At 35.9% G+C, this 15,174-nt stretch overlaps 1 protein-coding gene across 1 annotated transcript; it reads right to left on the bottom strand.

Annotated features, from left to right (window-relative positions):
- Positions 1-2,294: 2,294 nt before the first annotated feature.
- OLR1 (oxidized low density lipoprotein receptor 1) lies at positions 2,295-14,221 on the bottom strand. Its single transcript, XM_025995602.2, has 6 exons — positions 14,023-14,221; positions 11,067-11,168; positions 9,356-9,601; positions 6,041-6,180; positions 5,617-5,732; positions 2,295-5,155 (listed from the first exon to the last, which is right to left on the bottom strand). The coding sequence occupies exons 1-6, from the start codon at positions 14,108-14,110 to the stop codon at positions 5,011-5,013; spliced, it is 837 nt and encodes a 278-aa protein (XP_025851387.1). The 5' UTR covers positions 14,111-14,221; the 3' UTR covers positions 2,295-5,010.
- Positions 14,222-15,174: the final 953 nt, after the last annotated feature.

The following is a 15,174-nucleotide window of genomic DNA, read 5'->3' as shown; positions in this document are numbered from 1 at the left end:
CTGGTTCATTATTTGGCTACTATCTTTGCTTCCCATTGGTTTAGAGGATGTTACAGCACAAAAAGAAGGTCTTACTAAATTCACCCATCAAGCCTTAAATGATAGTTAACACAACCTGTTAACTGAATGCTGAAATAACTCTAATGAGAGTCTTCAGAAAGAGAATGGCCTTAGACATTATTACTATCTCTCAAGGAGGCACCTGTGGTGTTATCCACCCAGAATGTTATGTGTTCATACTTAATAAATCTGAGAATGTATCATCTTTATTAAATGATAGAATAACACAAATAAATGCCCTAAGTGATCCAACCCCCATCCCAAATGAATTAATCAATGGTTGGGATCATGGGTCTCTTGGTAGAGAAAAAAAATGTGTCACTGATTTTTTTTGAATCATTGTTTGAATCTATGTTTTCTCTTACATATACCTATATTACTGCTGTGGTATCTGCCTCCAGTGCAGCCAGATACCTACCCAAAGAGCCACCTCCATACTGACCACTCATGGCATATTGCAGAAGAAGGGGTACATGAGATTTTAAGAACCAGTTATGATGGTAGAGTTTTGGGGAAGGTCATCAAAAAAGACATGACCTTCAATTGACCTATGAGCTGGACCAGGAGTCAGAGGTTCCTTGTTCCCTCCCCTGTCTTTCAAATATGGGTTCTGTCTGCCTTTCCTACTATCAGGAGCTGCTCTAAGGACATAGTCTTGACATAGTGCTGTGGTAATGAGAACACCTGCCTGGTGTGCATGGTTGAGCCCAGTTAAGGCTTCTGTAGAAGTTTTTTAATATTTGGAAAGTGTGTAGGGGATTAACTAGTCTTGTTGATACCTGAGACAAGCCTTGTCTGTAAATTCCCTTTGCTTATTAAACCTGCCACCTTCCAATCTGGAGTAGCCTGCCTCTCTTTGCCCTTTGAGTAAGAAAGAGGGAGCAGTTTCATATTTCACCCAGGAATAAGAAGCTCCCGAGGGGGTTATGAAATAGCAGAAATTAAAGGGAAATTAGGAGGTATTTTGAACTGAATGAATATGGAAAAAAAAAATCAGAATTTGTTGTATTCCATTACAGTTAGCACTTAAAGGGAAATGTATAACACAATATGAGTGTATTTAAAAAAAAAAAAAAGATCTGAAATCAATGAACTGAGTTTTCATCTTTTTTTAAAAGACTTTTATTTATTCATTTGACAGAGAGATGGAAAGCACAGGCAAGGAGAGAAGCAGGCAGAGGGAGAAGAAGCAGGCTTCTGAGCAGGAAGCCCATTGTGGGACTTGATCCCAATACTCTGAGATCATGACCTGAGCCAAAGGCAAATGCTTAACAAACTGAGCCACCCAGGTGCCCCTGAACTGAGCTTTCATCTTAAGAAACTAGAAAAAGAAGAAGACATTAAAATATAATTAAGGAGAAGAAAGAAAAAGATATATCAATTGAAGCAGAAACTAATAAAATAGAAAACATAGGCGATAGATTATTTTTTATAAAAAAAAGTAAATTCAATGAAAAAAAGTTTCATCAAGAAGAAAAATGAACTTTTTCTTCTAAATCAAACTAATTAGGAAAAGACAAAAATTAACAATGTCAGGAATGAGAGAAGTTGCATTGATACAAATCCTTGAGATATTAAAATGATAATAACAAAATATTTCTTCCAAGATCAAGAAAAAATAAGGACTTTCACTCTCACCACTTTCTTTTATTGTTTTTTTTTTATTTTTATTTATTTATGATAGTCACAGAGAGAGAGAGAGGCAGAGACATAGGCAGAGGGAGAAGCAGGCTCCATGCACCGGGAGCCCGATGTGGGATTCGATCCCGGGCCTCCAGGATCGCACCCTGGGCCAAAGGCAGGCGCCAAACCGCTGCGCCACCCAGGGATCCCTCTTTTATTGTTTACTAGAGGGTCTAGTCTATGAAATCTAGCAAGGAAAATAAATAAAAATTATCCAGAAAGGAAAAAATAAAAGTGTTTTTATTTGCAGATGACATGATTATCTGTGTAAAAAATCCAATGGAATACACACACACACACACACACACACATAAACAAAGTACTAGAAAAAGTAAGTGTTTCAGGATTTAAGGTTATTATAAAAAATTATTATAATTCTATATACCATCAAGAGACATTTAGAGATTAAAATTACAAATGATAACAATACCATCTCCAATAGAATAAAACATATGAAATATATTGTGATAATCTAAAAAAAATATGTGAAACATCTATATAAAGAAAATTATAAAATATTGTTTAGAGAAATGAAAGAACACTTCAGTAAATGGAGAGATATATCTTGTTTATTATTTGAACAAATCAGTATTTTTTAAATTACAATTTTGCCCAATTTTTTTCTAAAAGATTCAATATAATCACATTTAAAATTTCAACAGTTCGCTCATTTGTTTTTAGAAGTTAATAAGCTGATTCAAAAGTTAACATGGAAATACAAAGACATAGATTAACCAAACTTGGAAAAGAACAACATTGAAGAATTATCACTGCATGATTTTGAGAAACTGCAACATTCATAGTCGTATTGTAAAAATATATAAGGAGATCAATGGAACAGAATAGAGAGACAGAAATAGGCCCATTCATGTTTGGGTAACTGTTGACAAAAGTGCAAACGTAATGTAGTGAAGAAAGGATAGTCTTTTCAACAAATGTTGCTAAATCAATTGAATATCCATATGCAAAATAAATATAACAATAAAGAGAGAGAGAACTTTAATACATGACTTACACTAATACATGACTCAAAAACAAATACATAACCCAAAATAAGTTCTAGATTTCCATGCCATGTAAAACCTGGAAATATAAAATATCTATAAGAAAATACAGGAGAAAATTTTGTGACTTTGAGTTTGGCAACAAGTTCTTAGGAACACCAGTTAAAAACACGAAAACGGCTTTTATCAAAATTTAAAACTGCTTTTCCAGAGAATGAAAAGTCAAACCATAAACTGAAAAACAAAAACAAAAAAGATCAAAGGACATCTGATAAAGGACTTTTACCCGACATATACAAAGGGCTCTCAAAATGTAACAATAAAAAACATACAACTCAAAACTTCTCAGAAGAGTTGTACATTATGTTATCAAGGAAAATATGTAGATAGTATATAAGCAATAGAAGTAAATAAAAAGACCTCAAGATTATTTTTTCACTTACGAAAGTTAAACCACAGCAATATACCACCATACACCTATGATAATGGTTATAATTACAAGACTGACCATACCAAGTGTTAGAAAGGATAGGTGGGATTGGAACATTCATACTCTGCTGGTAGAAATATCAAATGGAAAAACTTTGGAAAATAGTTTGACAATTTCTCAAATAGCTGAACATACACCTATTGAGTGATCCTGACATTAAACTCCTAAGCATTTACCCAACAGAAATGCCATGTATATACAAAGACTTGCGCTCAAATGTTTCTAGCACCTTTATTTGTGATAGACAAATACTGAAAACAACCAAATGGTTATCAACAGGTAATTTATCAACAAAATGGGGTATATTCATACAATGGAATAATACTCAACATTTAAAAGGAATGAAAAAATTGATGCAAGCAAGAAGATGGATGAATCTCAAAATGATTATGCTAAGACCAAAAATAAACAAAAAGGCATACTGTTTGACTTCATTCAGGTAAAATGCTACAAAACACAAACCGAAAGCAGATTGGTGGTTGTCCAAGGAGAAGGCATGAGGGAGGGGCAAGATAAAAGTCAGAGGAATGATGGAAATGTTCACTATCTTAACTGTGGTAGTGATTTCAAGAGGACATGTTCATATATATGAAAACTTAACTATCGTGTACTTTAAATAGGTTCAGTTTGTTATATGCCGATTAAACCTCAATGAACATGTTAATAAAAGAGAAAATCTCTTGTCTTCCTAGGAACAAAACAGGTTTCTCTTTAAAACAAAAAAAAGTCTGTGCTAGATTATGTGCAACAAAATAAAAAGGCTTCCTTTAAAGTAGAATAACCTGTGAAGGGAGGTAGGGAGTAGAAATACTGGAAATAAAGGAATGCTTCTAATTCCATCTGTTTCTATCCATCTTTATTTCCATACCTGGCTCAGTTTGTTCTTTAACTGAATGCTTTCATATTTTGTTTTTGTATGTTTCCACGTTAGCACAGCACAACAGAGTTGAGAAGAAATCTACAAATGGTGTGTATTTCAGATAAACAAACAAACAAAAAACTATTTTTGCCTCAGGCCCGTGATTCTAACAAATACTATTCTGAAGGGCTAAGGCATTGAAGCTGTCCTTTGATAGAGAAAGGGTGAAGAAATATAGATTCTGAAACTAATAATGAATTGTGATTAATTGACTGGCAAGATCATTCAGTTTGTAACTACCTCCTGGGACATCCCTGTTGCCCCAAAATGTGATGATGTGGCATGGGTGGGTGTGTTGTGTGTGCACGTGTGTAATCTGGAGAAAGATCACAATTTAAAAGACCAACAAAGGGTAGCTTTTAACATTGAGAACACAAGTTTCTGGATCCCAGTATGGCCTTTCCCTTTTTCTGTTCCTTCATGGGCTCTGTTGGCATGCGTATTTCCCCTTTTCCTCCCTCTGCCTGCGGTTGGGCCAGTTCTCCAAGTTCCTTCCATCTCCTATGTGGTTTAGGAGAGTGAGGGGATGGTGGTACTGAGGTAGAGGATTGAGTACAAAGGGCTCCTAAGACTTACAGAAGAGTAAGGCTTTAAACTAAAAAAGGCAACAAGGATTGAAGGGCTGGCAGGGAAACTTGGGACAGCCTAGGTGAAAAACAGAGAGACAGACAGAATCCAAATTTCTGCCATCAAGGTGCCAGGCAGCTGGAAGCCCAGGCTCTCTGCTAAGAAGTTCTGCAGTCAACTAACAACACACAGTCTTCAGGGTTCTCATGGTTTGCACCTAGTGACGAAAAGCAACTTAAATTCCAGAAGAGAACTCTCCCTCTTCTCTTCTTCCACAGTCTTTGGCTTCATGGTGCTCTCAATAGATTCGCTTTCTTCTGACATATACTGAATGCACTTAAAATGCAGTTGTCAGCAAAAACAGCTCCTCTTTGTAAATATGCACAGCTGCCTGAAGGATAGACGTGGGAAACAGGACCCTGGAGTCTAAACCTGCAAGTGGGGAAGGGGAAAAAGGAGGGGGGGTGGGAAGTATTTACTGCCACCTTGTGTCAGAAATTTAACATTGTCTTAAAGTTTCAAACCAGTAATAAATGTGGAAGGAAAACTCCAGAGAAGGTCTGAATGGCTACATAGGCAAGTCTCTGTGTGACAGAGGTGGAAAAGGAGATGTTCAGAAGTTCCCCAAGCTTCTCCCTGGCAAGAAGAGGACGTTGTACTAAAATGTGAAGGCGGGGCAGCCCAGGTGGCTCAGCGATTTAGCGCCGCCTTCAGCCCAGGGTGTGATCCTGGAGTCCCGGGATCGAGTCCCACATCGGGCTCCCTGCATGGAGCCTGTTTCTCCCTCCGCCTGTGTCTCTGCCTCTCTGTCTGTGTCTCACATGAATAAATAAATAAAATCATTAAAAAATAAAATAAAATGTGGAGGCAACTTCGTGAGCATAGAAACTTACAAGTGAGGCATCAAAGGAGAGCCGTCCTCCCAGAGCCATGAGCTGCTGGGTTTCCTCAGAGATAACCCCATCCAGAATGGGAAATTGGAATGGGCACTTGCTTGCTGGATGAATTCCTGTGGGGAGGAATGTTTATCTAAAGTGATGATAAAGTCCAGGTGATTGTTTTAGACTAGATTCAGAAAACTAAAAAACTGAAAGAGATCTTTGACATGTTTTCCATGGTTTTACAAAAATGTTTACTGAAGCCTAGAGATACTATGTAACCTCTCTACCCAAGGTCATGCACATAACTGGCAACCAGATGAGGCTAGAAAATAAGTATTCTGACTCTCAAACATGTACTCCTCTACCAAGGATGCAAACCTGACTAATTTCCCTATAAGGCACTACTCCAGCCTTAAATACAACCATAAAAACTCACCAGATCCTCTGTGCTATTAATTATCAGCATCTGGGCATCCAAAGACAAGCAGTTCTCCTGGCTTTTTTCCCAATTAAATGGGCCAGAGGAAAATAGGTAACAGTTTTCTTCATGCCAGAGCCAGTCCTGGGGACAATGACCTAGAAAGTATAGCATATCTAATCAGTGATTGAGGCTTGCATAAAAATGTTTCTACAATTCTTTATTTTTTTTTATTTTTATTTATTTATGATAGTCACACACAGAGAGAGAGAGAGAGAGAGAGGCAGAGACACAGGCAGAGGGAGAAGCAGGCTCCATGCACCGGGAGCCCGACGTGGGATTCGATCCTGGAGACCCGGATCCAGGACCGCTGCACCACCCAGGGATCCCTCTACAATTCTTAAATCAATTCTCCACTCAGGACTGTGACATGCATATCATCTCTTCTTAATTAGAATTATATCCAGACTCTTCAAAGATGTCCATAGACCTTTATTTCTCTTAAGGTATTCTTATTTTAGTAAACTAAGTTAAAAACAAAACATGAGCTGAGATGTAACTTCAGAATCTGATCTATTTTTTAAAATCACATTTGGAATAATGGAAGTAAGAGCTCAGGGAATGGATATGTCATAGCCACACTGCAATTAAAAAGTATGCTTGGAGTGCCAGGCTGGCTCAGTCAGAGGACTGTGTGACTCTTAATCTTGAGGTTGTATATTTGAACCCCACACTCGGTGTAGAATTACTTATAAATAAAATCTGGGGCCCCTGGATGGCTCAGTCAGTTAAGTGACCTACTCTTGATTTTGGCTCAGGTCATGATCTCAGGGTCCTGGGATGGCGCCCCTTGGGCTCCTTGCTCAGTGGGGAGTTTGCTTCAGGATTCTCTCTCCCTCTGCCTTACCCCCCACTGCCTTCTCTCATTACTGCACACTTTCTCTAAAACAATAAATAAATCTTTTAAAAGGAGAAATAAAATCTTTTAAAAAGAAGTATGTTTTTGTTATTTTAAAACTTTAGGTTTTCAAATAATGAATTTTGGCTCAAATATCGTGCTTCCTGTTTCTAGACATGTGCTGTCCAATAGATAACCATATGTGGTACTCAAATTACCTGTGTTTTTTTTTTAATTAAAAAAAATATTTTTCAGTCAACTTTACTCCCAAGTCCCAAAGGTGGAGCTTGAACTTATGACCTCAAGATCAAGAATCTCATGCTCCACTGACTGAACCAGGCTGGGGCCCTTTTTAATTTTTTTTTTTTTTTTTTTAATGAATACAACATTACTATGTGCCAAAAACTGTTGGCAATACTTTACACACATGAACTCATTTAATCTTCATAATAAGACAATGAAATAAGTTTCATCCATTTTCTTCATTTGGCAGATAGAGGAAATGGGAATGAGAACCTTAGCAGCCTTGCTCTTGCATCCATGCGTTTAATCACAACATGGCATTAACTCTCAAACTTCCGAGTTTGAATCAACTGGGGAAATATATTTTTTGGTGGCCTTCAAGACATTTTGATACAGAATCTCCTGGCAAACCTGGATAAAATGGATACTGCCATTTTTTAAAAAAAGCTACTTGAATGATAATGTTGTACTCCAAAGGTTGACAACCAGCATGAATTTCAGTGCTGAATGTAAAGTTCCTGAGTGTGAAGACTCTGCACCTTTCTAGCTTGACTATCTACTACAAACTATGTTCTGTAACTTCTCAGAGTCTCTCTCTCTCTTCATGTATACACTATGGACCACAGACTTGTTAGTAAGAAAGATAAAACTTGCCTCAAACTTGAGAAAACTGGTTTATTTTATTCCATGTGGTATTTTATTATTAATGTTTTTGAGAATCTTCTCAAAGCTGCTTGATGAAAAGCAGTACTTTACTTGCTATCTCTACTAATTGGTCTTTATCTGACATTGTCAAGGAATGGAATATGTTACCTGGGATAATTGCCAGTGAAAAACATATTACTTAATATTTTTGATTAAGCAGATGCCCATGCCTGGAATCTATGGGAGATGGTCCTGACATAGATTTAATCTCATACAGCTGAATAAAAAAAACCCTGTTTTACCACCCCATCTGGGGAATAAATCATTGGTTGGTATGTAGCTATGTCTGCTTATGTAAACATGCCTCTCCTTAATAGATTCCTTCCTTAACATTTTTTTTGGAGATGGTGTATTCCTTTATCTCCTCTATTGCTACATCCTTAATAAAGACATTAAATACAGGGTTCACCCTTGCTAAAAATCAGTTTATCTAAAAATCTCTGCTTCTTTTGGAAATTTAAATAACCTTGTAAGTATTGAAGGAATTTGTTAACTCCCAAAACTTTATTTAAAAAACTACCTATCATTATTATCACCATTTAACCACTCTGGCTATTAACTTTTTTCATCTATAAAATAAAGAACTGTGGGTATTTGTGAACTGTTATTATATAACCCTTATTCAAATAAATTACATGGTTGAGATTAAATGAGATGTTCAAGCAATAAACCAGAGAAATCTCTGTTTATTAGTGGCAGTTAGTTACTAATGCTGAGAATAGGGCACTCATTCATACACCTCCAACAAAGCAATGCATCTCTGAGAATAATTCCATTTCACATCCCTTAAATCCCATGATAAAAAGCATATGCTTAATTTGATTACATGTTGTACAAAGACTAAATGACACAGATAACTATGTAATAACATGAGAGTGCACATCAACCATCCCCTTCTTATAAATGCTACGATTTCTACCTGCCTCCTAGATTCTGAGATCAACTCAATTCTTCTTATATAAACTGAATTCCTGGGCCCTTCATATTCCTTTCTTATCTCAAGTATCTACCCAACACTTCCAAGTCAGCCTACCTCTATTGATTCAATTTAAAATCCATGTTGCACACTTTAAGAAATAGTGTTATAAAATAATGTTAATATAGAGCTTCCCAGGGACAAAGGAGACCCCGTAGGAAAAGAAAGCAATGATTAAGATACATTGGAATGGAAAGAAGAAAGAATCCATGGCAAAGGGCAAGGGTAGAAAAACTCTTGCAGAAAAATCTCAAAGCTAGAATTTTAAAAATAAAGAAGTTCTTGTAAGCAAAGAAAATTTAAATCCACCAAAAAGTGTGCTTAATTAAATCAGGCATCTCAAGAATTTAGCAGAAATAAAGGTGAGGGTGACAAAAATAGAAAAATTCTGGTGTTGAACATTATGAATATATGTCAATATGCCAATTTCATGCCTAGAGTCATTTTCAAAATAGAAGTAAGATTAACAGAGAAGTTTCCACTACTTCTTTTCACTTTCCATCCCCCATACCTGAAAAGTTTGCGGCTTTCCTCAGAGCATCTTGGAGATCCAGGTTCTGGTGATGAAGTTCCATTTGTTTTTTTGATTTTTCATCAAGCTTCTGGGTAAGGGTTTCTATTGTTTTTTTGAGTGCCCTTTCTAACTCCTGGGAAGTTTTTTCTGCCTGCTGCTGTGCTAAGATTTGTCCCTCCAGTATAATTTCCTGGTGAGTAAGGTTTGCTTGTTGTTGCTTTAGGAGATCAGACACCTGTGATACTAAATCATAGCTGAAATAAGAACTCCATTACCAATCCCGAACAAAAATCCCTCCACTGGATTTTGAGGAAATTGAAGAATTAAATCAAGTAAGCTCTTTTGACAACAGATAAACTACTGGAACATGACCCAAATTTACTCAGAAATTATGCATTTAAAAGTTAGTTGATATTCCTGCAGTATTTTTTTTAAATGTCAGAAACTGTCACACTTTTTATTAAAAATAAAACAAAACAGGATTTTACTTGTTATTGATAATTACAGACAAGTTTAAGAGCAATCATAAGATAAGTAGTATATCAATGGCATCACTGATGTCAGCCAGACTCAGTGACTATTAATAGGAGTTGTCTTTAATGATTTACTCTATTTTTCTCTTTATTCCTCTGCTCTCTATCCTTCCAGACTTCCTATTTTATTTAAAAACTGTGACACCCCTTTTGTGAGACACCTCCCACAGAATTATTTTAAGTTGCTATGTCACAACAATTTCAAGCATTTTTTCTTAGGTGGTTGGTTTTTTTTGGTTCTGTTTTGTTTTGTTTTTCCCCACAGCACATTTTAGGAAGGGTGGAGATGAAATAAAGTTTGTGAAATCCAACAGGCAACTAAAGTTAAAGGTCGAATGTCTCAGTTCTAGAAGCCTGATGATTCAGTACAAAAGAGTCCCCTTGGCTTGAAGGCCAGATCTGAGCCTGTTGTAAAGTGATTCTTCTCACAGGAAGACTCATCCAGTCATTGAGTCAAGGGTACTTCTCCTAGTCATTAGGGAAGACCCTAAGTGTTAACAGATTGAGAAAATAAGTGGTTGTTGATCTTAACCAATAACTGAGAAACAAATAGCACTTCAAAGGCCTTAACCATCTCGATTCTAGATAGACAACATAACTCAAATCTACAACCTAAATACATGGGCAGATTAGATGGATGATCAATACTATTTTCATTCCTTCTTGGCCACTTGCATCCTTCTTATCACTTCTTTTTCTCTTAACATTCTTTTCTAAATGGCTATATTATAAATTTGAATTACAGTTACTTTAAATGTTTTATTTATTAAGATGCTGTTTTTGATTCTCAACTTTAAATTGGAATTTAATCATCTCTATTAAAACTTGATGTGAACTATATAACGTTTCTTTTCCTTTTGGGTTTCTCAGGGGACCTTGTGGCTTAGTAGCTTCAAATTATTTTCTTTCTCATCATTCTAGGATTTCAACAGACTTTTCCATGAAGTTATAACAACAAAACAAAACAAAAACTCATCATTACTAAATTTCATTCCATGTCCCAGTCAACTTGAGGGACAAACACAATATACTTATTCATCTTCTCACTCATTCCAAAAAGTTTGCCTCAAATGTATCTAAATCAAGGTTGTTGGTAGTTGTTATTAAACCAATTAATAAGCCATGTTTGTAAGTTCTCACTTTTTCCTTCATCATGTCCCTGTTCCAGTACTTACATTGCATTGCCAGTAATATAAGAGTTACCAGTAATCCCAAGCAAAGGATCCCTAGTGTCACAGCAGCAGGGCACCACCACCGAGAAGAAAGAAAATGAAGACCTAGAGTGACAGAGAATGGAATCAGAAAGACATAAAAGATGTAAGCAGGCCATCAAACGATTCTTTAGAAACTTGTACTTTGCATTTCTTACCTCTAGTCCTGCTAAGGGCTCTGTAAATAATTCATAGTCCATATTTATAGATGAAAAATACAAAGAAGTTAAATAATTTACCCATGGCCATATGACTGACATGATTTAAGAGTCAGGATTCACTCCCAGATATGTGATGATAAGTATCTGATTCTAAAGCTTACACTTTATCTACTCTCCCCATAATGACTCTCCAAGAAACTCTCAGTCCAGCTTGGTTGGACCAACTTTATCCACAGAGGACAGAGCCTGATACTTTTAATATAGCCTATGTGTATGCATGTATATATACACACACACACAGTCTCACACAGTGTGTTTTATAAGTATCATGCCATAAAAGAATGTTGGCCACCGAGCAAATAAGCTTTAATCAGTTAATTAACAGATTGCCTCAAAGAATTATAATTTTGTGCTTTCAATTTTAATTCCGCTAAAATTATATCTTGGAACTGAAATTATTACCAAAGAAAAATAGGGATGAAACTTCAATATTCATTGGTCTCATATTAATGTCATGTCCTATACTCATACCTGCTGTGGCCATTGTTGTTACAGGAGTAAAATTCACCATTATTATAGAAACAAATAAGTCATGTAGCTCACAGCTATCCCACTACAAAAGCACAGATATTTTGGTTCAATAGGAAAATATCTCTATAATCTATGTGGACTCCTCACCCTGTACAATAAACAAATAAGGCACTAGTAGTATTATCTTCCATATGCAGATAAAGAAACCCAAAGTCTCAGTGAATAGTATAAGATCACATAGATGTTAAGATACAAACATAGGTCTTTAACCCAATTGTCAGTAACTGCATGGCTTGGAGCATTATATCACAAAATTTCCAGTGAGAATGTGTAATGATCCAAATCAATCAACAGTCAAATATATTCACAGAGTTCTCATTATGTCAAAAGAACTTCTGTTAGACTCTAAAGATCGACAGAATAGAAATTTTAACAGGAAGAAATACAGCTCATTCATAAATTCAAAAGTTATTAAGCTCCTAGAGTGTATGTGGCAAGTTGACAGAGAAGTAGAAGATAGTTGTGTCTCTTGCAAATAATTGCCTAATCCTAGCTTGGGGGTAGATACCTGTGTAAGTCTGTCAACAAGTATTTTCTTCCATTCTATACCATGAATGTATATCTACCGCTCTTGAGTGAAGAAATTCCTGAATTTTTAGAAGAAAAACACAGTATCTGCACCTCTGAAAGGAAGGCATATGCTCCCATTTTCTATAGGACACCTTTGGTCCCATTTCTTTGGTAGGTAGAGACCATTAATCCAACCTCTGCTCCCATTAGTGATTTTCTGATCAGTAAGCAATTGAATTGGAGTGGCTGGGTGGCTCAGTCGGTTGAGTGTCTGCTTTTGGCTCAGGTCAGGATCTCAGGATCAAGCCCTTTGTCAGGCTCCCTACTCAATGGGGAGCTTGCTTCTCCCTCTCTTCCCCATTCCTGCTCTCTACTGATCTTTGTCACTGACTTGGTTTCTCTCTCTCTGTCAAATAAATAAGAAATTTAAAAATATATATATATATAATTATTTTTAAAACAGCAGTTGGATTCTTTGCAGTAGTAGACTGATCTAATCAGATTCTGAGAGATTTAGCTTCATAATTGCAGTAAAATTCAGGCACTCAATATTTACAACATGAATAAGGCATGAATGAATGAATGAATGAATGAACAAAAACTACTATGAATTTGTATGTCTATCTATAGATGGCAGTACTGTTTCATACCAAGTTCAGTTTAACAGCTCAAATGTTAAATTATTCCATGTTCACACTTATTTCCCCTACCAAGAGAAATTCTATCTTGTTTATGGAAATATGACCTGGGATTTTTTTCTTTTAAGTCTTATTTACTTAAGTAATCTCTACACCCCACGTTGGGCTTGAATTCATGATCCTGAAGCGCAAGAGTCACATGCTCGTCTGATTGAGCAGGCCGAGCACCCCTGACCTGTAATTTCTTTATTCACATTCCTGAGAATACTTGTGTGACTTTCGCTATTTATATTTTGTTCCTTTCTCTCAGAATGAATATAAGATAAAGGACAATTTATTTAGACTGTCTGCAGAATTAGGATTATGAATTAATTTATATTTAATTAGTTTAACTTACTGCATATATCAAACAAACAAATAGATTTTAAAATGCTATTAAATGAACAGCATTTAGTCTGCTTGGGATAATTCACAAAATATATCCAGTTTTTGTGATGCCTAAGTACACTATTATAAAAATTAGCATCGTATATACTGGGTGAATTCAACATTTCTTTAACCTTCTGGTGGATTGGATTTTTAATAAATGGGAGGTTGTGATACAATTCTAGCTCTACTACTCACTAGCTGCATAGAAATTAATGGTTTTGTTAATTCTCCTGATCCCCCAATTAGTCTCTATAAAAGGGAGATTATAATAGTCCTAATCTTAAGGTGTAAAGATTCAGAGAAATAATGCATATAAAGTGAATAGCATAGAATGTAGCCTATGATAAATGTTCAATAAAAGTTATCAAAATCTACTATGTCATCATTCATACCAAGTTAGTTCAATCAGGGCATCATCATCATCACATCACCATTATATCTGAATTGTTTTTTTTAAAGTAAATGTTATTAATTCTACAATATTTTTCCATCCCCTGGTGTTTCAGCTTTCTAATCCTATATTCAGTTAATTTACATTTTTTAGCTAATCCTAGAAATCTGTCCCTGTGCACGTTCACCCCCTCCTAGTACCTTTAGCTTTCTTTCCATTTGGCTTCTGATCAGGTTTATCCTTCATAGTCTTGCTCTTGAAGTCATCAAAAGTCATTTCCAAATTCATTCCAAGAATGAGAAAGTGAAGCAGTCAAGCACTTCTCCAAAGTAAAATTTTGTGAGCTCCTACTGGAGTGTTTAAATAGCTACACTTATCTAATAGAAGAATGACTCAATCGGTAGGAGGAAGAAGAGGCTTTGCTTCATACTGGGAAGTTGTCTGACGCAAATTCTTGGGTTATGTCTATTGTAGGTGGGGAAAGTGGTGATTCTGCTAGTATTTCAGAATGTTTCACTAGATACTTTATGAAAGGGAAAACTATCTTCTGTGAGCATTAGAGGAGAGGCTTTGTAGCCTCTCTTCAGATAAGGAAACAAACTCAAAAGAATAAGTCACACTAAATTTATACAAGACTATGCATTTTTAAACCATATTACTTAATTCCAGTGTCCATATTTCTTTATTTCATTCACTGTAGCAGACTGTCTCTATACCGTGGCTTTCATAAATCTCATATTTTCCTTTTAATTTTGACTGTTTAAATTGACAATAGATTAGAAATTTTGGAGTTAGTCTTATATGACTCATCTCCAGCCATTGTGACATGGGTAATTTTAGAACTTAATTAGTACTTTTTCACACAGTGTCAGTATAACACAGCAGGAAAGAGAAATTTGGAGCCAGGTGGAGCTAGTTTCAAATCTTTCCTTTGCTAGTACACTTAGTCTATAATCTTGGGGAATACTCAATATGCTGCACCTACTTCTTTGTCTATAAATTGGGACATTGGAACGTCCACTGGATACTGTTGATAACATTGCTATAAGGATTCATTTGAAATATTGAGTGAAAATGCTTAGTGTTCTACTTCAAACATAAGAACTAAATAAATGATGGTTATTAATATTAGTAGTAGTAATATTCAGCACAATTGTATTACCCATCAAAGGATACATTTGACACATAATTGACTGGAGTCTCAAAGAGTCTTTGGGGAGCTCCTCATAAGGATGCCTATATGAATTCATTGATAGATTTCTCACCTATTCCCACCCCCCCACACACACAGCCTCCTAACCAGAGAAGAAATATCTCATTGCAGTTATATATGCTCTCTTAAAAAATTCTTA

This window comes from Vulpes vulpes, chromosome 8, assembly GCF_048418805.1.
Source record: "Vulpes vulpes isolate BD-2025 chromosome 8, VulVul3, whole genome shotgun sequence".
Classification (NCBI taxonomy): Eukaryota; Metazoa; Chordata; class Mammalia; order Carnivora; family Canidae; genus Vulpes; species Vulpes vulpes.
This window is presented reverse-complemented; position numbering and strand designations above follow the sequence as displayed.